This window comes from Pantherophis guttatus, chromosome 3 (assembly GCF_059756535.1).
Source record: "Pantherophis guttatus breed Tessera chromosome 3, ASM5975653v1, whole genome shotgun sequence".
NCBI classification, from domain to species: Eukaryota; Metazoa; Chordata; class Lepidosauria; order Squamata; family Colubridae; genus Pantherophis; species Pantherophis guttatus.
The window spans coordinates 210,023,568-210,043,844 of record NC_142065.1 but is presented as its reverse complement, the minus strand read 5'-3'; the positions used below and the strand labels follow the sequence as shown (position 1 = coordinate 210,043,844).

The 20,277-nt window shown below is 40.0% G+C and overlaps 1 protein-coding gene across 23 annotated transcripts in view; it reads left to right on the top strand.

The window, feature by feature from the left end:
* Positions 1–20,277, top strand: part of PTK2 (protein tyrosine kinase 2) — a 239,852-nt gene that overhangs the window by 21,216 nt on the left and 198,359 nt on the right. For 15 of the 23 annotated variants that reach the window (XM_087890946.1, XM_087890944.1, XM_087890943.1 and 12 more), the window contains one exon: positions 1,479–1,541. The exons of 6 other annotated variants lie outside the window; for them this stretch is intronic. Coding sequence is in view for 2 of the 17 variants with exons in the window: in XM_087890926.1 (XP_087747052.1) it covers positions 16,565–16,601 (37 nt within the window). In the remaining 15 variants the exon portion in view is untranslated. Of the gene's footprint in view, positions 1–1,478; positions 1,542–16,494; positions 16,602–20,277 lie in introns of those variants that run through there. 2 more of the 23 variants (XM_087890926.1, XM_087890924.1) reach the window with 2 other exon arrangements.

The window sequence follows — 20,277 nt, the reverse complement described above, 5'->3', positions numbered from 1 at the left end:
GATGGGGAGAAGAGTTTAACAATTCTGAATTTTAAATTAAGTTGTAAATGAAATCAAATTTTGGTTGTTTTTTTTTTCATGGCTATACTTACTGCTTTTGGGATTGTGGTTCTCACACAAAATGCTTATGGTGTTAGCCTAGAAAAGGTTAATTTAGGTTTCAATGCTAACCTAATAATAAACTGGTATTTAAAAGATGTAACAATTACGGTCAGTGTCAGTATAAAGTCTTGATTTCTTTTAAACCATTTTTTCCTTAAAAAAAGCATTTGGTGGGAGAAATCCTGACTTCAAATAACTAGCATAGAAATGGGAACAAATATTCTAGAGAGAGATAACCTTTGGCAAATAGATATACGGAGTGCTCTTGCACTGATAAGAATGTTTATTGTTACCGTTGATGTAGTGTAGTATGTTAACTCCAAGAAGGTGCAAAAATACTTTTAAAGTGCCAGATTGCTTTACTTTTCATTTTATTGTACCTTCCATTTTCAGTAGTTGTAAATTACACATTTGAAAACTTCTAAAGTAGAATAGAAATAGAATGGAACAGAAAATTTTATTGTCACTTTCAATGTACAGTAATCAGCATACATTAAAATGAAGTTTCATTGCATTCAGCTCTCAAAAGATAACCATTATGCATATACTCACATACCCACACACATATATGACACAGAGAAACAGCACAGTCTAGTTTGAATGTATATATGGCGAAGAAAAAGAATCCTGCAAGTTTACCAGACGGATGGCAAAGAGAACAAAACTGTTATAGAATCTGGTAGACCTGCTAGAAATACTTCGAAACCTCCTCCCAGAGGGGAGCCACAGAAACAGACCATGAAGTGGAAGTGTGGGGTCTCTAACAAAGCTTTGAGCTCTAAGTACATAGCTCTTATAAGCAGTATCCTGAATAATGGGAAGTGAGCTTCCTACAATCTTCTCGGCTGTCCTTACCACTCTCTGTATGGGCTTTCTATCTGAGGCGCTGCCGCCACCAAACCAAACCAAACGGGGATGCCTCATGCCTCTGTAAAAAGTGGCTGGGATAGAAGGAGAAATATGTGCTCTGTATGAAATGCAGATGCTGCTTCACTAAGGATGACGTTTGAAGAGACCAAATCAGATAGTTAGTTAGTACATTCTTCTTTGTAGGTTTGGGCTTGTTGTGTGTGTGTGTGTGCGTGTGTGTGTGTGTGTGCGTGTGTGTGTGTGTGTGTACAGGTAGCCCTTGCTAAGTGACTATTTCACAGTTCACAGTTATGACGGTAATGAAAAGTAGCTTTGCAACCGTTCTTCATATTTATGACCTTTGCAAGCTTGTAAAGCCAAGGAAAGTTGAAATAAGATAGTAAGAACAATCATACTTTTACTTAATGATCCACTTGTTAGTCCCAACTGTGGCTGATAAACAAAGTCTACCTCTAGACTGAACTGTGTCAAAGAAAATTCCTGATTATTTCCAATTATTATTACAGATTAAAAGAACCATCTGTTTATTGGGACAGACCTCCTGCTGAGAGCCAGAACATCTTTTTAAAGTAGGTATTCTATTTTTGTTTTTCCTGCTTGGTGGCATGCAAACATGGATAGGTTATATTGTATAAACTAGCATACAATTGAGTAAGGGTAGTGTAACAGTAATAACTTTCAGGGCCCTTACTCAATTGTATGCTGCATTGTAAATTTTCTGCAGTGTTAACTTGGGTAATTCCTTGTACTAACATTCCTTGATGAACATCTTCATAATTTTAGATATTGTAGTCTTATAACTATTGGAAGCAGGGTGGATTTGATTTAAATCGAGTTGATTTAAATCACAATTTAAATCATGATTTAAATCACTAGTAAAAAGACTTGATTTAAATCAACTCGATTTAAATCATAATTTTTAAAGAGCAACTGTCATCTCTGCTACTCCTTTGACCCACTGTTGACTCACCGATAGTCCCAGTATTGCAGAATACACAGCCTCATGCTACATAACTAAGCTCCATTTCAGGCTGAATAAACTAAATTATTTATGTATCTTAAGTAGAAAACTATCTTACGATAGATTTTTACCCCAAAAGTTTTTTATTAAAATAAATTCAATAAAAATAAAAAAAATCCAATTTAAATAAAAAAAATCCAATTTAAATAAAAAAAATCTGATTTTTTTGATTTTTTTTTAAAAAAAATCATTGATTTTTATCCACCCTGATTGGAAGGCTTGAGCTTCTCACACGTGGAGAATACCTAGTTTCAGCTGCATTTTTGAATTTCCTCTAGCATCAGCACTAGAGGATCAGAATAGCTGTAGAAAACGTAGGATATTTTTAAAAAGTTTATTTGAGGGACCACATCTGCCCATCCCATTCGGTCTGTCAGGAAGAGCATGCTGTGTGTGTGTGTGGGGAGTCTCGCCCATAAAAGAATGCCACTCACAGGAACCAGGAGGGGAGCCTTCTCTGTCGCAGCAGCCACTCTTTGGAATATCATTCCCCTTAAGATCAGATTGGCCCCAACCTTGCTGGATTTGCAGAAGGGCCTGGGGATGGCTTTGCCAGGTGCCCTGGGGATCTGGGAATGTAGGTTTGGTAGGGAAACTGAGTGCACCTTCCTGTGGATTATGTTTTGCTTTTAATTATTTTTGGTTATGTTTTTGATTATTTTGTCGAATTTTTTGGTGTTTTTTTTTTAATTTATTTTTTAAATTAAACTGTGTACATAGCTCAGAGTCATGTATGTGAGATGGGCAGCTATATAAAGGTGCTTAATAAATAGTCTTGACTTTCATACAGGTAGTCCTTGATTTATGGTGACATTTAGGATAAACATGTAGCTTTTCCAGTGTTATCGACGACTCAGACTAGGGCTCTCTGTGTCTGAAGCCTAGCATCCCTTTCACCTTGTATTCTTGTTTCCTGTTTACCAGTTTGGGAGGTGGGGAGGGCACTTGTGAACACAGAATTTGTGTGTGTGTGTGTCAGTGGTGGGTTGCTACCGGTTCTCCCTGGTTCTTGCGAACCGGTAGTGGAAATTTTGAGTAGTTTGGAGAACCGGTAAATACCACCTCTGTCTGTCTCTGCCCCCAATCTATTTGCTGCCTCCCGAGTCCCAGCTGATCGGCTAGGAGAAAAAATCAGGGCTCACTTGACAAAGAATAGAAAAACAAAAACAAAAAACAAGACACCTTAGCTTTAAATTGAGAAGCCAAGAAGCCTCCCAACTGATTGGCTAGAACCGATCCGCTCCTTGTAAACCGCTCGGTGGTGGTAGATTGGCAATTGAGGCCAAGCTGCCTGAAAGCAGTTTCCGATGCTCTCGGTGGTGGCAGAGTGGCAAAAAAACTGTTTAAACTCTTGCCGCGGCGGTTCAAAGGGCCGCCCTACAGCTGATCAGCAGTAAAAGGCAGTGGTGGTAGACCAGTGCGCTCCAAAAACAAATGGGTAGACCGGTATGGCTCTGCTAGCAGTTAAACGCCTGGAAGACCAGTACCTCTGCTAAATCCTAAAGAATTGTCACATGACCATCAAACCATGCCCACAAAATAAGCCACGCCCCTAGAACCGGTAGTAAAAAAATTTACAACCCACCTCTGGTGTGCCTCTTTTATAAGCAAAAGTCTGATGGAATACAGAATGAACCTTCATTGATGTTGTCAATTGCAAACGAAATGCTACTGGGTTTATTTGCTTAGTCACCGGGAAAGAGCCAATAAATTTAGAGTCTAGTTTCTTGGAAGATCTTGTGGAAGTTAGAAATTTGGTAGAAAGCCACACATCATCCCTTCTGCAATTTTGGCTCTCATCTGCATGCATCTAGTACTTTTTTTGGATGCAACCTTTGATAGTTCAGGATGTTTCTTTCAGTGGTGTTTGGTTGCCTGCCTATGGTGCAGGAAAACATTTTCTTGTCTGGTGGTTGTTGGTAAGATTTGTGGATGAAACCCATAAATTGCTTGGAATGGGGACATACCAAGAGAGGAGTTGTAAAAGAAATCAGCAAGAGGAATGGGATAAACCGAATTGTCATTGGTAAAAAAAAGAAAAGAAAGATAGCTTCTTAAATATTGTTGTGATAGTTAACTATCTCAGCTTCTCCATTGGCCTTTTAGACAATGCGAGGAAGGCAAATGCATTTTAATAGTTAATAAGTATAAGAGGGTTAATAAGTTCCAAAATTTGGAAGTGAACTGATGAGCAAGCACTTTGCCTTACTTGAGTTCAGCTGAGGCTGTTTGAATTCAGCCAGACCCCAGAAACCAGCAGATTTCAGTGGCATCTCCAGCTGGGTAGTATCAAAGAGACCCAGTTTAGTCTAGTGCTGGATAGTGTGTGAAATCTGACTTCTAGTCCTGCCTTAAACATGGAAGCCAGTTGGGAGATTTGGGGCCAATCATCCTCACAGTGAAAAAGATGATAGCAAATCATTTATGAAATTGTTAAGGTGAAGCATCTTTCATTGGCTGAAGTGGACTTTCAGAAGTATATTGTATTCAGTCTGAAGGTGACAATTCGTGGTATTTTTTAATGTATTTATTTATTATTTATTTATTTATTTATGAGATTTATATGCCCCCCTATCTCCAGCCGGACTCAGGGCGGCTCACAACAGTTAAGAAACATCTAATAAAAAGTTAAAAAAATAAATCCAAATCTCATAATATAATAGTTAAAAGTACAATTAAGACTAACAAGTTAAAATTAAATTAGAATTAGATTACAATTTACTAGAATGAACTTTAGATCGGGGTCCCCAACCCTCCATCCGTGGGGTCCGCAGCATGCTAGCAACTGGGCCACACAAACAAGTGAAGCCCCATCTTCAATATGCAGGCAACATATAAAACCACAACCCTTTGGTCCACGGAAAATCCTCTCTCCATGGAACCAGTTCCTGGTGCCCAAAAGATTGAGGGCCGCAGCTCTAGATCATTTCTTTTGGATTGGTTTTCTAAGAAAAGTTACTTTGCGTATTTTGCACTTGGCTGCTAAACCGACACCACATGAGGAACTGTATAAAAAGTGATTTGGAGTATGGTTTTACTCTGGTGCATTCTTGTTTTTGTGTGTGTGAGGGAGGGGCTTCCTTTCATTTTTGATAAATTGTGGGTTTGGGACTCAGCTCTTACTGTAAAGTGATGAAATATGCCCAGATTCAATTTATGGCAGCTTGCTGACCCACCCAAAAATCAGTTGTGACTCATTGGCTTGTCATTTTCTGCAATTTGAGAACTGCTGAATTATATTTTCAATTTATGAGAAAGTCAGAAAATAATGAGCCAGAAACTTAATTTCCATTGAAAAATTGATATTTTCTTTTTGGTCTCTGTCATTTGTATTTAACCCTGCTTGTAGAAGTTTGTTTCATTTGAGATTATTGTTGAAAATCCTGCAAAACAAGTCAGGAAGAGTTTTAGCAATGTGCTTTATTTGGCCTTCTTTGTGTTCTCACGCACGAGTTGTCAGCCAGCAGTTTACTTTGGATAAATAACTTGTAGAGTGCAGTACAGCATTCTCTTCGATCAAGCTTAGTGACAGAAGTTTCACTACGGATTCTATTCATGGCTGCTCTGGTAAAATGCAGAAAAGCAAACAAAAAACAGCATGGTAAGTATTTTAAAACAGGGCTCAACCCTTGGTCCATGGACTGGCATCAGGCAGCGGCATGCCAGAAACCGGGCTACCAAACAAGCGAAGCCCCATCCACAGGATGCAAGCAGCACATGGAACCACGCCCCCTTGGGTTCACGGAAAAACCTCTATCAACATGTCAACATATATACATATCAACATGCAAGGATATATACGACTAATTTTTACTATATAAGAGCCGTGGTGGCTCAGTGGTTAGAATGCAGTACTGCAGACTACTTGTGTTGTCTGCCAGCAGGTTGGCAGTTCGATTCTCACCAGGCTCAAGGTTGACTCGGTGGGTAAAATGAGGACCCAAATTGTTGGGGTGCAATATGCTGACTCTGTAAACTGCTTAGAGAGGGCTGTAAAGCACTGTGAAGTGGTATATAAGTCTAAGAGCTATTGCTATTTGAAATTAAATTAAATTCGTGATCTTGCATTTTAATCTTATATATAAGGGTGCAATATTGTATGAATGTTAGAATAAGTCCAGCCTTTGAATAAGGTTTGATTTTCTTGCAGCTTCTGAAGTTTTGAAATCTCGATATTTGCATATGCCTTTCTCCTTTATTGATATGCCTTTCTGTTTTCAAAAGATTATATAGAGTTGATTATATGCCATCAAGTTGTATCCGACTCCTAATGACAGCATAGATTTTTCTCCATGATGATGATCAGGTCTTCCAAATGTCTACTCATTACCATTGTAATTGAGTTTCTTCATCTTGCTGCTGGTTTTTCTCTTCTTCTCTTTCCTTCTACCTTTCCCAGCAGTAGAATTGTCTCTAGGGAACTAGGTCTTTGCATAATGTCTCCAAGGTGGGAATAATTTGAGCCTGGTCATTTATGTCTCGAATGAGAACTTGGGGTTGATTTGATAATCCATTTATTTGTTTTTTTGGCTGTCCACTGTATTCTTAGGAAACACGCACATTTTCAGAGAATTGAAATGATTACCAGAAACGTATTTGCTGCATTAAAGATGGCATTGAAAAGGAAGATAATCTAGATCTACACATTCTGGGGGGGTAGGATGCAAACTTCAAAATATTTTTGGATTACCACTGAGAAGGCTTTGTGTCTTGAACACACAGGCCTAACAATTTTTTGTGGCTTAGAAAGATCTGAACTAAAATTTATTAGGTAGATGGTATGTCCAGAATTAAAGATAATAGGATTTTAAGCTGTAACCATTTAGCACTTCAATAATTGAAAGTAATACTTTGACATAAACCTGGAAACCAGTACACCTGACGTAAAACTAAACATTTTTAGGCTCCATCGATCTATGTAGAGTTGCAGTGTATGGACCATTTTCAGAGGTAGCTTCCGGAGTGCATTGGAGTAGTTCAAAGTTTATAGATCTCTAATGCACGTATAATTTAGACATGGTTTGAATACTCCAGAAATTGTACAAGTAAGAACTGTTAAAGAACTTTGTGCTTGCTATCATTACCTGCACATCTCCAAACAAATATCATTTAAATATCGACTAGCTGAATGTTTGGATGAGAATCCAAATTAAATGTTTCACATTTTAGTTTAATTATGATTAAGCTAGTCTCTTTTTTTTCTTCTCTGCCAAATTGATCAGAGACAGATAAAATACAGCCACCAGCCCTTTGTAGCCCCCACCTCATTGTGGAAAAACAGGAGGTGAGGAGCATTTTGAGGGCTGTGCTGATAAGTTAGCTGGAGTCTTTACCAGGATCTTCAATCGGTTTTTATCCCAGTCCACTATTCCATGTTGTTTGAAGGCTTCCACCATTGTTCCACTGCCAAAAAAGTTCCCTATCAATAACTCAATGATTACAGGCCAGTGGCACTCACTCTTATCATCATGAAGTGCTTTGAGAAACTGGTCTGTCGGCACATTATTTCTGGTCTTCCGCATACATTTGATAAACACCAGTTTGCATACAGAACAAATAGATCTACAGAGGATGCTATACCCATCACTCTTTACTTTCTCCATTGTAGTGGGAACAGCATCCAGGAATGGGTTGTCCTCGTCTGTCAGCCAATTAGACCGAGTCTGTCAAAGCTGCAAGGACACGCCCTCTGCCAGTGGTCCCAGCTTTTGACTCAGTTTTGTTCCAAGACAGACATACTACAATTGCCATCTCGAATTAACATCTTGAATCCACATCGGACTGTCAGCCGGCTCCCAGCCTCGGCTGGTGGAGCCGTGCCTTTTCCAGCGCAAAGGGCTTTAGCCCAACCCCGCTGAAGGCCATGCTGCGGCGAGCCAGATCCAAGGACAAGGATTGTGGCAGGGCAGCAAGCAGCAGCATTGCTCAACGCCACTGACCCTTGGATTGCACTAGACAGCGGTGATTGACGCTCCTTTCTACCCGGTGCTCTGCGAGGCTTCACTAGCAGCCGAGGGAGCGCCGGTTGTCAGGTGAGTCCCGGATCGCTGGGAACTGAGTGTTTAAGTGCTGGATGGCTGTCCAAAGCCCAGCCTTAGCCCTCGGGCTCAGAAGGCATCTGAGTCCCTGCCCAGATCCTGGGTAAACTCTTGTGCGAGCGCTAGGCTTTAGCCGTGCTCTGTAGCAGTAGGGCCTGATTTGGATGAGTCTGCTTGGCTGGGAAATGGCCCAGGACGCCATGGCGGCTACCATTAGCCCTTATCAGCAAAAATTTGACTCTCTTGGCCCCTGAAGTTGACGATTCGGCGGGAACCTCTGGACAGAGGCCCATGGGCAAAAGAGCCATGTTGAAGTTATCCCGGCACTGCGGCGCCTCCAAAAAGGCATCTAAGGCCTCGGAGATAGACGCTGTTTGGCGGCAGAAGGCTATTGATCGGGAGATCGAAAAATCCATGAAGAGAGCTGACCATCAGAGGGAATCACCTCAGACAGTTTTGGCTCAGGCAGCAAGTTTGTGCCTTTTTGCCTCGCAGCTGTTGTTGGAAGAGTTTGACAGCCGCCCGGCCTTGCAATGGTCGCCAGATGGACCTAGCGAGCAGCCCTTGACTAATCTGCCTGGCAACAGAGACCACTTGCTAAGCCTAAGCACATTTCGGGGCACACAAATGTACAAGTGGATTGTCTTAGCAGGGCCACAATCGATCATGCAGAGTGGCACCTGCATCCAACTTTGTTTCAGGAGCTGATGGAGCGCTTTGTCCGTCCATTGATCTCTTCGCCACTCTGGACAACGCCCAGCTGACAAGGTTTTTTGCGAGGTTTGCGGTTCCGGTTGCGGAAGGGGTCGATATAGTTATTGCTTTGGGATAGAAGCTGTTTTTATTGTCCTGAACCGTCTGCCAGATGGCAATAGTTCAAAAAAAGGGTGCCCAGGATGAGATGGATCTTTAAGAATGTTTTGAACTTTCTTAAGGCGGCAGGAGCTATAAAGCTCTTCCAAAGAGGGGAGAGGGCAACCAATGATCCTCTGGGCAGTAACCCTCTGGAGTGCTGTCCTATCTGCCATTGTGCAATTGGCAAAGCATACATACATGCATAAAGTTCAGATACTCTATGGTGCAGCGGTAGAAGGTCAGCAGCAGTTTTTCATTCATATTGTTACATGTCAGTGCTTATAATTTAGTAGTACCGGAGAGTGTAATTTAAAGGTGAAAATTGAGTGTGGAAAAGAAGGTAAACTCGTGAAAAGCTTTTGTAAGCATAGTAGAATATATTTAACTGAAACTACGTATTCACTGTCAGCTATCTGGTAGTGATGCGATGTATTTGTCTCATGGGGAATGAAGCTTTATAGAAAGTAGAAAGAGTTGACTTGCAACCGGTGTTAGTAATGTGATCTCAAGAGCAGCAAATCTTTGTGAGATTGTATCCTGGACTACCATGAGTTACAAGTATCTATGCCCATTAGAAAAGCACTGGCTGCAGTTCAACATTTATCTATTCTTAAACTATGGCATATGAAGCTGAGGCTGAGAATCCTGGGTGCTACATAGTAATATAGCCCCTTCCTTCCTTCCTTCCTTCCTTCCTTCCTTCCTTCCTTCCTTCCTTCCTTCCTTCCTTCCTTCCCTCCCTCCCTCCCTCCCTCCCTCCCTCCTTCCTTCCTTCCTTCTCTCCCGCCTTCCTTCCTTCCTTCCTTCCTTCCTTCCTTCCTTCCTTCCTTCCTTCCCTCCCTCCCTCCCTCCCTCCCTTCCCTCCCTCCCTCCCTCCCTCCTTCCTTCCTTCCTTCCTTCCTTCCTTCCTTCCCTCCCTCCCTCCCTCCCTCCCACCTACCTACCTACCTACCTACCTACCTAACTACCTACCTATTGGTAGTCCTCAACTTATGACCGGTCACTTAACCATTCAAAGTTACAACAGACATCTCCCCCCCCCGGTACTTAACACCCCAATCCTGAAGTTACATCTCCTGCAACACCCTTGTGGTTTCTTACTCTTACAACCAACTGCAGGCACTGGACCTGCTTTGCTACCTCACCAAGTTCCACATGGTCCTTCCCACTTTCTGTCACCGGTTGCTCACTTAGCTTTTGAAGATTTCCAGAGCTCAGAAGGTCAGGGTAGGGAAGGAGGCTAGGCCACTGCGTTGCTAACCACATGGCACAATCCCACAAACGGCCCATCTTTTTCTGAACGCAAAATAACGCTGGCAAAGCTCTGTTTTCTTTTCCCTGCTGCTAAAGCTAGCCTTAAGTCTGCTGATGTTGTGCTAGTGCAACTCATGCTGCCAAAGCTACGGCCAGCTTTATTGCGGAAAATAAACCCTGCCAGCTTTCCTTTCCTCCCTAGATGCTAGTCTTATGTAGGAGATGGCCAGGCTGAGCTCGAGGAAGGGGTCAAACGCGTCATTAGTCACGAGCCCCTGCGTGCCCAGAAGAGACCTAAGTCTAGCCCATCTTAGATGCCTTCTTAATTCCTGCTCATTTCCCTTGACCATTAGTAGCTCAGATTTTTGTAGAGAGCTCAAGTTTGCAATAAAACTTTATATTCATTTCAATTGCCCGAATCTTGTGATTTCCCCGGTGCTTGACACCTTAGCTCTTGACAGTGTTAGCTTCAGTATTGGGGTGGGGTGGGGAGGAGGCCCAAGAGGCTGTTGGAACCCCAAGGGATGGGGTTAGCAGAGCATGGGACATCTCAGGGGGATTAAGTGATAAAGGGTGGAGAGAAGGGTAGGGGAAATGTGCATAGATTCCTATAAGCAACGGGCAAACAAAGTGACTGCAGAGTGGAACAAAGATTGCCCTGCACTATATTCTGGATCCATTTCCTTGGGAACAACTGGAAGCATGGTAACATTATGCCTCTGGATGGCATCCCAGAGAGGTAATTCCAATAGAATCAGATGAGCCATGATCTTTTCTTTCCATTTCTTGGTACACTGTATTCTGCCAGGAAGAACCAGACGTTTTCTGACCTGACAGTAAAGTCAGAATAGAATGAAATCAGTGTGATTCTAAAATATTTGCAGATCTTACCTAAACAGCTTGCTCAGGAAGAGTGGATTTGACAGTTCCCTTCAGACAAGTGATTTAAATCTGTTTTCTTTTGCTGTGGATCCAGTGTTTTCATTACTGCCTCCATCAGGGAAATTAAACATTCCACTTTTATTAAGCAGATACAGGTAGTTCTCGACTTACGACCTCAATTGAGCTCAAACTTTCTGTAGTTAAGTGAGTGTCAATCCTGGAGGCCATCTTTTTCTTTAGATCTTCAGGGCTGCCACGCTTGGTGGATGGGCATGATGTGGGAACTGGGAGGGTGGGGGGGGGAGATGTATAGCCATAACAACATTCTTTCACTGGGAGTCAAGGATGTTCAGCCTGCACCTGGAGAGGTGTGACTGGGAAGCAACTCCAGTTAGGATGGTGACCTGATTGGACCATGCGATGGATATGTGGTTTCAGGGGAAGGGATTTTGGCTTTCCTTTGGGTGGGGAAAACCCGGGAGACTTCAGATTCGGGTTTTCCCAGATATGCCAATATGATATCTCTAATAAAATGGAACTTTGAGGAAATGCCTGCCTCGGAGTCTTACTTGGTTGGGGGTGTTACTTGGAACCCTGACAATGAGTTTTGCTCCATTTTATGACCTTTCTTACCTCCGTTGTTAAGGGAATTACTGCAATTGTTAATTTAGTAACATAGTGGTTAAGTGAATCTGGTTCCCCCATTGACTTCGCTTGTGAGAAGGTCGCAAAAGCCCGGGACACTGCAACCGTCATAACTATGAACCAGTTGCCAAGCACCTGAACATTGATCATGTGACAATGGGGATACTGCAATGGTTGTAAGTATGAAAATGTCAATTTTTTCAATACCGTTGTAACTTTGAATCGTCACTGAATGAACTGTTGTAAGTCAAGGACTACCTGTAGTAGTGGTGGTTGCCTTTGCACAATTACTCTGAAAATGAGCCCAAACCAGCCTATGAGACTTTCTCCGAAGTTTGAATTGTGAAGTTTGCTATTTAATAATTCTCAGCACTGCATATACGAAGAACCTGTGGTTCTGCTTCAAAGAATTTATATCAATAAAATAGTTTCCCCTTATTGTGGGAATTCACCTTGACCTTGGCAGTGCCACCAGCCACTTCTGAGAGAAGAAATTCCTGAAGACAGCTTAGGAGAGATGTAATTTCAAGTTGCTTGCTTCCAACACAGCATGGTGTTTCATGAGCTTTTCTACCAAGAGAGGATTGGCAAGGCATCATTGCATCGCTGGCCCCTTACCCAGTGTTTAAGGCAGGCAGTACTGTGTGGCGTGAGTAGTACCATAGTTGTCGGGAAGTGGACTCTTTATTTGCCAGAGCTAAGAAATGAGCTCTACATTAAAACATCTTGAATTTTCAATCGCTCTGCACTTTAGTTCATTTCTTTAGGTGTATGATTGATTATGAAGTATCCACTACCACATAGCTATCTAGGGTTTTAGATTCACACAGCTCATCTGACACAGCTCTCATCTGAAAATAATTTCTTCCAGTCTTGAATTAAAGCCATCTGTCTTGGGATTTAAACTTGAGCTAATTTCCTGGTTTCACATAACCACAGCAGACTCTTAAGAAACTTGTTTAAGTATGTTGTTGAGTCTAACCTACTCACAGAATTCTATATAAATCTGTAACTTTTGCCTAGGGTATCCAACCGTGGCAACTTTAAAACTTGTGGATTTCAACTCCCAGAATTCCCCAGCCACGATGGCTGGCTGGGGAATTCTGGGAGTTGAAGTCCACAAGTGTTAAAGTTGCCAAGATTGGACACTCCTCCTTTAGGCTATTTATATTTGGATAGATCATGTATTTGGCCTTGCGTTTTCATTTTTATGGCTATTGCTTTCTAGGAATCCCCTAGGTATGCTCTGCCGAAGTGTTCCATTGAAATGTTAAAAGCTCTGATTTGATAAGAATTGAGAGATCTTCACCGATAATACAGTAGTATGAGGCACGGAATAAAGACGGTGCTTTTAAGAGCCTGGATTTAGCTTTGCAGCTACTGGTAATGATAACAGGATTTAAATTCCCCTCTGACTAGTATTACAAACATTAGCTACATCCACTCAACAAAGGAGGAGGGGGAAAAAATTCATCCTCCTGTAAATAAGATGCTTACCAGCTTTTCTGCATAGAATTGTGTACAATGCTGCTTAAGAATTGCCGCTGAGCATTTCCTTCTGGCTTCTTCATTGGAAGGAAAATCTCAAAACCTGGAAATCCTGAAGGAAAGTTTGATATTAAGTCAATTCCCCCACAAAGCAAGTTTAGACAGTTTTAAAGTCTGGCTTTGACATATTGTGGTCTATCTGGCCTTTAGGGTGAGGGTGAACTTTCAGATGAGATAAAATAACTTGTTAAATAGAAACTGTCAGTTTGTTAAACGTTGGAGAAACTGATTTTTATTTCTTTGCTGCCTGACTCCCAGCGACTCTGGGCAGCATCTGTCCTCCTTGCCAAAGGCCAGGATGAAATACCAGTGGGGTAGAGGACATTTGAATTTTGGAGGAAAACTCATTCCAGAAGTATAAGGTCAGGAGTGGTATAAGAAATAATAATTCAAATAACTCTAACAATGAGAGCTGAAGAAGCTCCTTGGATGAAATGCGAAACGTCTTCAAAGAAAAAATCAGAAAGTCCCATTGCTTCTTGAAAAAACACCCTTGGAACAACCATGACCTGGATGACTGAGAATCTCCATAGACATTTCTAACAATCTTTGAAATAGAATTAGTAGCTTTACAACTAAGTATGTTATCCTGCAGTAAGTATATTGTCCCAGGATTGCTCGACAGCTGTGGAGAACCCTGTGCTACCCTGGGAAATGGCACAGCTACTTTAAGGAATGGCATTCAGCTGCCACTTTTGTGTCACTGCATTCTCCAAAGCCTTTGAATCCAAAGTGCTGTAAAAAACAAGAGATGAAAAATTAGAACTTTTGGGACATAGGAAACAGGTGGGGATATGCAAATATTAATGTTCTGGAGCATGTGACAATGACATCTCCTCTCAGCCATGCTGTTCAGGAGGGTAGTTCATTGCTTTCCAGAAGTGGCATTGATTATTTATAGGTTTCTGGATCCAGTTCAAAGTACTGGTGTTAAACCTATGAAACCTACCCGATTTTGTCTCCTGTATATTTGTAGGACCACATTTCCCAGCCATATACCGTTCTTCTTAATGTAAGCTTCTTGAGAAGGTGATGCTAAGGGTCCCCACTCCACATTAACTGGGAGCATAGCCAACCTTTCTCAGTGGCAATTCCCATGTTATGGAACAGCCCCATCTCTTAAAATATGTGTGGTCCCAAAGCCTTTTAGACAGTATTCTGGAGATCACTTCAGTACTGATGATGGTTAGGCTTCCCTTTTCAAATTGATACATTTTTGAGATTGTGGATTAATTGCTTTATAGGTTTTATATCGTACTTTCCCATGTCAAGATGAAACTAACAATTTGAAATTAGCAGATAATATTTTTTTGTTAGCTGAGAGTATAAAGAAGACATACAAGAGCTCATTTAGAAAGTAAAAATGAAAATTGAAAAATGTGGAGGTTAGACATATTGTGTGCTGGAGAAGTAAAGAGAAGATTAATCACAAGGAGGAAGCAATGGATAACTTAGACAAATTTACTTGAATGACAACAAATACCAGTATAGTTCAGCTCTGAGAAGCTGAAGAAGCTTCTTGGATGAGAAGCAAAACATCTTCAAAGAAAAACCAGAAAGTCCAGTTGCCTCTTGAAAAAGCACCTTTGGGACAACCATGACCTGGATGACTGAGAATCTCCATAGACATTTGGATGATGGATTAGAAAGAAACAGTTATACCTGGCAAGGTTGAAAGGAGTAGAATAAAGGAAGAACAAGACAGGTATCAAAAGAAATTAGTAGAACATCCTTGGAAAAGAGTTGTAATATTGCTGGAAATGAAGCTACCGTATTTGTCGGACTATAAGATGCACTGGTGTATAAGACACACCAAGATTTCGAAGAGTTAAGTAAGAAAAAAAAAGTTTTTGCCCTCCCCAGGCCCCAGGAGCACTCTGCAGGCCTCCCAAAGCCTCTGTGCATCCTGTTTTTGCAAAAATGGGCCCGTTTTTCACCCGCTTTTGCAAAAAAACGGGGCCACAGAGGGTTTGGGAGGCCTGCAGAGTGCTCCTGGGGGCCAGGGGAGGGCAAAAATGCCTCCGTTTTTGCAAGAAATGGGCCCATTTTCTACAAAAATGGGCACGTTTTTGCCCTCCCCAGCCTTCAGGAACACTCTGCAGGCCTCCCAAACCCTCTGCGCACCCCGTTTTTTTGCAAAAGCGGGTGAAAAACGGGCCCATTTTTCACAAAACTGGGACGAGCGGGGCAGGGCTTTGGGAGGCCAAAAATGGCTTTATTCGGTGTATAAGACGTACCGACATTTCCATCCTCTTTTAGGAGGGAAAAAGTGTGTCTTATACTCTGAAAAATACGGTATTTGTTTAGTGACCATTCAAAGTTATAACAGTACCGAAAAAAGTGACATGACCAGTCACGACTGTTGCAGTATCCCCATGGTCATGTGTTCTAAATTTGGGTGCTTGGTGGCAATTAGTGAGTATTTAAGACGGTTGTTAGTGATTTAGAAATTCAAGGTGAGCTCAAAAATATAGGTGATGCTTGGTGAATGTTTGGGAGAGAAGATGAGCATGATTTAGAGCAGCATCGAGTTTCATGTTTTGCAAAAATACAACTGTTTACATTTCCACTGAATTAATTATGCATCTGCCCGAACCTTTGATTTAAATATTTAAATCATACCAATTTAAATTTAACTTGCATGAAAAATTCATGAACTGATGTTTTCTGAGTATATTCAACTTCCTTTTCAGTTTTGTAAATGTTAAAACACTAATACAGTATTTTTTGAGAGAATAGATCAGTGATCCAGACATACAAATAGAATCATTTCTAGTTTTACTGGGCTTTCCGTGGTTTTTGTTATTTGTTAATATCTTAGTTTTGCATAGGAAATCCAATAACACATTATTTGGTTCAGACCAGACAGTGCAAGCTAAATATATTAGGAAAATGAGTACTATAACCACAAAGTGTAGATCTGTTGTAGGAGTCTAGAAATATGTGTGTTTGTGCGTTAGAGGCAGAATTGCTCCAGGCTTTTCAGGGTTGAACTATGTCCTACCTAACAAATTGGGAACTTAACACATTTTCAGTTTTAATATCTCTGCAAAGTTATGTTCTTTAGGATGGACTGAAGGATCTTCTAAGAATAAAAAAATAAAAGGGTGAAACGTGTCTCTATAATGGTTAAACTTGCACTGGTTTTGCCCTATTCCCTCTTATCATTAAAGGTGCGTAAATTGTTTTTGAAGCAAGGGTGTGTTTTGATTTCTGCCTACTGTGAAATTTGAGAACTCCTGGGTATTTAGAGAGTTGACAGGAGGAGCCCAGAGCAGCAGACACAGCTACAACAAGGGAATTAAGCGCCACTTCTTTCACTTGAGGCTTTAATCCTCTGCAAGGGGAAATGCAGGTTCTTGGATTTCTAAATTGTGCAAGTAATGGTACGTATTCATATTTCTTGGATGACTGAGGAGCGATCAAGTAATTTGAGGGAAAAGATGACTGGCTGATTGTGGGGAAATTTCTGATGAAAATGAAAGTTCCATTTGTTTTTCGAACGTCTGGTTTCTAAGTTGTAGTGAAAGCTCTTGAATAACAGGGAAGTAGTAGCATAAAGAAGACTTTGTCTGAAGTTTCCCACATTCCACGTTTTGTCCCAGAATTGTTTCTTTCATCTACGTTTAATTGATTTTTGTAATAATTCAAACTGTAATCTTGGAAAAATGTACACTAAATTGTTAGGATTATGGTGCGTGAATAACAGATTCATGGTACGGATGAACTCTCTTATCTGTGTAAGTAGTGGCTGGGTATTGCCATATAAAGAAAACTTTATTCCTCCCATTTTTAAAATAATATTTTAGACAAGGTGTGCTTTTCCTGTTCTGTCTAATACTTGTAGAACAGAACTGGGTAGGAAGTAAGGAGCTAACTTATTCTTGTTTTCTTTTTTTTTTTCATAGCCTATATTTGTAACAGCAACTGATGTGTCTATTCCTGTCTGCTAATTGTTAGAAATATACTTTTCAAAATATTGTTTAGCATGTCGACAGCATTTGTCTAATCAGTTCAACTGCACCCCCCCCCCATCATTGCAGTGTCTTCTTTTCCCTACCTCGTTTTAGCTACTGCCATGCATGTTTTTTCCCCACCCACTCACTGCCCAAATATACTTGTTATAGTCTGGACAAGGAGCACCAGAAGCTAGCAACAAAACAGTTGTAAACAGAACAACTCGTAAACCTTTGGGTCTCCCTAAATGCATTTTCTTTATTTGCAAAAATATTTCTGACACCTTAGAGTATTGTTTTAAAATAATTTACAAATTTATCTATTTGGCTAGCGATCATCTGTAATCTGGTCATTATAGCCAACCAATACGGAAGGGGAAATTTTAATAGGAAATGGTGCCACATCCAGGTGATGTCAGTTGAGCTGAAACCTTTGAAGGACGGAATGTTTACCCTGTACCTGTGTTTAAGAGTGTATATAATCTTGTTTTGCATTACTGCTACAGTCACTTGGACCAAGACTGTCAAATACTGACATTCGGTGTGACTGATTAGCAGATGTTGAAATGTGTGTGAGCATGTTTGTGGTCTAATTGTCTCGTGAACGTTTCTGCGAAGAGCTTTTTCCCTTGCTAAAAAGCGCTCACTGGCAACTCAAGGTGATAATTGCTACCTTCTTAATTGTACTGCATTTGGACGATTCATCTAAACAGAATAAAATTATTGGGATGTTATAAGAAGTTTATCTTCAACATAGCAATTTCCTTCTAGTTGATGTCTGAATTTGTGTCAAAAACACTGAAAAATGATGACTCCTTTGGGAATTTAAAACTGTAGGAAGGAATTTCTACCTACATATTCTTAATAATGTTATTTTTATAAATATTTGATTCATTTCATGTGTGTAGGCCATCTTCTTTTGGTGGAAGAAATAGAAATTATATAATTAAATTACTCATGTATGTTTGTTCTATCTGTATGATATTAACTTCAGTTTGAAGAACCATATCCAAGGCATTGATGCAGTAGATGTCCCAAAATAATAAAACCAAAGGGAAAATAGACACATAATTGGTCAAAACCTGTGGGATAATTGTACCATTACCCAACTAGTTCAAAAATCATATAAAGAACTACTTAAAAGTTTGCATGAAGGAATGATTCGCTATAGAATATTGTGTGGACTGACTCATTACTAATGCTTACCCAGTCATATGTTTTACAAATTTATTTTTCAAATTTATTTTAATTGTTTGTTTCCCTTTGCTGTTTAATTCTTTTCAACATTTATTGCCAAAGAGTGTGCATTTAATATCCTAATTCAAAAGCATTATAAAAGCATCCTAATTTAAAAGCTGCCCTGAGTCTCCGGAAAAGGGCGGCATATAAATCGAACCAATCAATCAATCAATCAATCAATCAATAATCAATCTATGTTTTATTTATTTTATAATAGGTATTTGCCCTCCCAATAGCAGAATCTTAAGAACTACCGTTTAATATATAATAGAGGAATATTAATTGTATAACTATTCAGGGAATATTTAACTTTTGAGATAATTTTTTTTTATTGTAGAGCTGTAACTCCATGTAATCCAATGTAATCCATGTATTTAATGCTATTACTATTTTATGTAATAAAATGATGCTATTAAAACTCAAACCAAAAACTCAAACTATAATGTTAGCAGATTTAGAGAACTTGTTGTTTTAGGGTTTAAAGATGTGAGAAGACCAGAAGATTTTGAGTTATGGTCCTATCTTAGGTATGAAGTCAACTGATGACTTTGGACTAGCTTGCTCTCTCTCAGTTGTAGGAAGAAGCCTATGGTAAGCCACTTCCAAAAATGTTGCCAAGAAAACTGAAAGGGCATATCCATATCCATATCCATAACAGTGGCCATGTTGGTTGTGGTTCATGAGTGTTGAAGTCCAGCACATCAGGAAACCAACAGGTTAAAAAGGGTAATCCTAAACATGTTTTCATGCTTTCTTTTAAGTCAGATTTGAAATTGGACTTCCTTTAGCCTAAATAGGACTGATTATATAAAATCAATATTTATTAAGAAGACTAGATAGCAGCAGTGCCTCAGATAGAAAGCCCATACAGAGAGTGGTAAAGACAGCTGAGAAGATTATAGGAAGCTCACTTCCCATTATTCAGGATGCTGCTTATAAGCCCTATGTACTTAAAAGCTTGAAGCATTGTGAGAGACCCCACACACCCACTTCATGGCCTGTTTCTGTTGCTTATCTCTGGGAGAAAATTTTGAAGTACCTATAGTAGGATTACTATGGTAGATTGTGTAACAGCTTTGTTCCTTATGCCATCCATCTTGTAAATTTGCAGGATTCCCCCCCCCCATATGTATATGAATACATTTGAAATAGATTGTGATGTTTCTCTGTATTATATGTGTATGTGTATGTGGGTATATGCATAGTGGTTATCCTTTGAGAGCTGAATGCACAAAATTTCATTTTAATGTATGCTGATTAGTATACATTTAAAGTGACAATAAACTTCTATTCTATTCTATTCTATTCTATTCTATTCTATTCTATTCTATTCTATTCTATTCTATTCTATTCTTCATTCTTATAATTTAGGGCCAATTTAGGGTCTTATAATTTGTGTTGTGGGGTCACCAACACAAATACAGCCTATGTAGATTCTTGCTAGAACTTGAGTGAATTATATTTTAATGTGCTTGTTGGTACAGGTCCATGTGTGCGAATGTTAGCCATGTATCGCAAGCGTATGTGTAGATTTGAAAATGTGACTAGATGAAGTGAAGGCGTTTAAAGACAAATTCTTTATGAATTCCCCATTCTGCATTGTTGAGAAATTGCTGAATAGCTTAATGATGTCAGATAAGTGCATATTTACTAAGAAATATCTCCAGAGGAGGTATTTTACCATACATTAAAAATAAAAGTTCCTGAATCAAAATTGCTTAAGTAAATGGATTTGAATTCATACATGCTTAAATGGCCTTGGAGGAAACAATACCGTCACTGTTAAAACTGCTTTTTGGAAAATGCCTCAGAGCTTTCAATTACAAACCTTAGTATATGCACAAAAAATAAAACAAACACCCCTAAA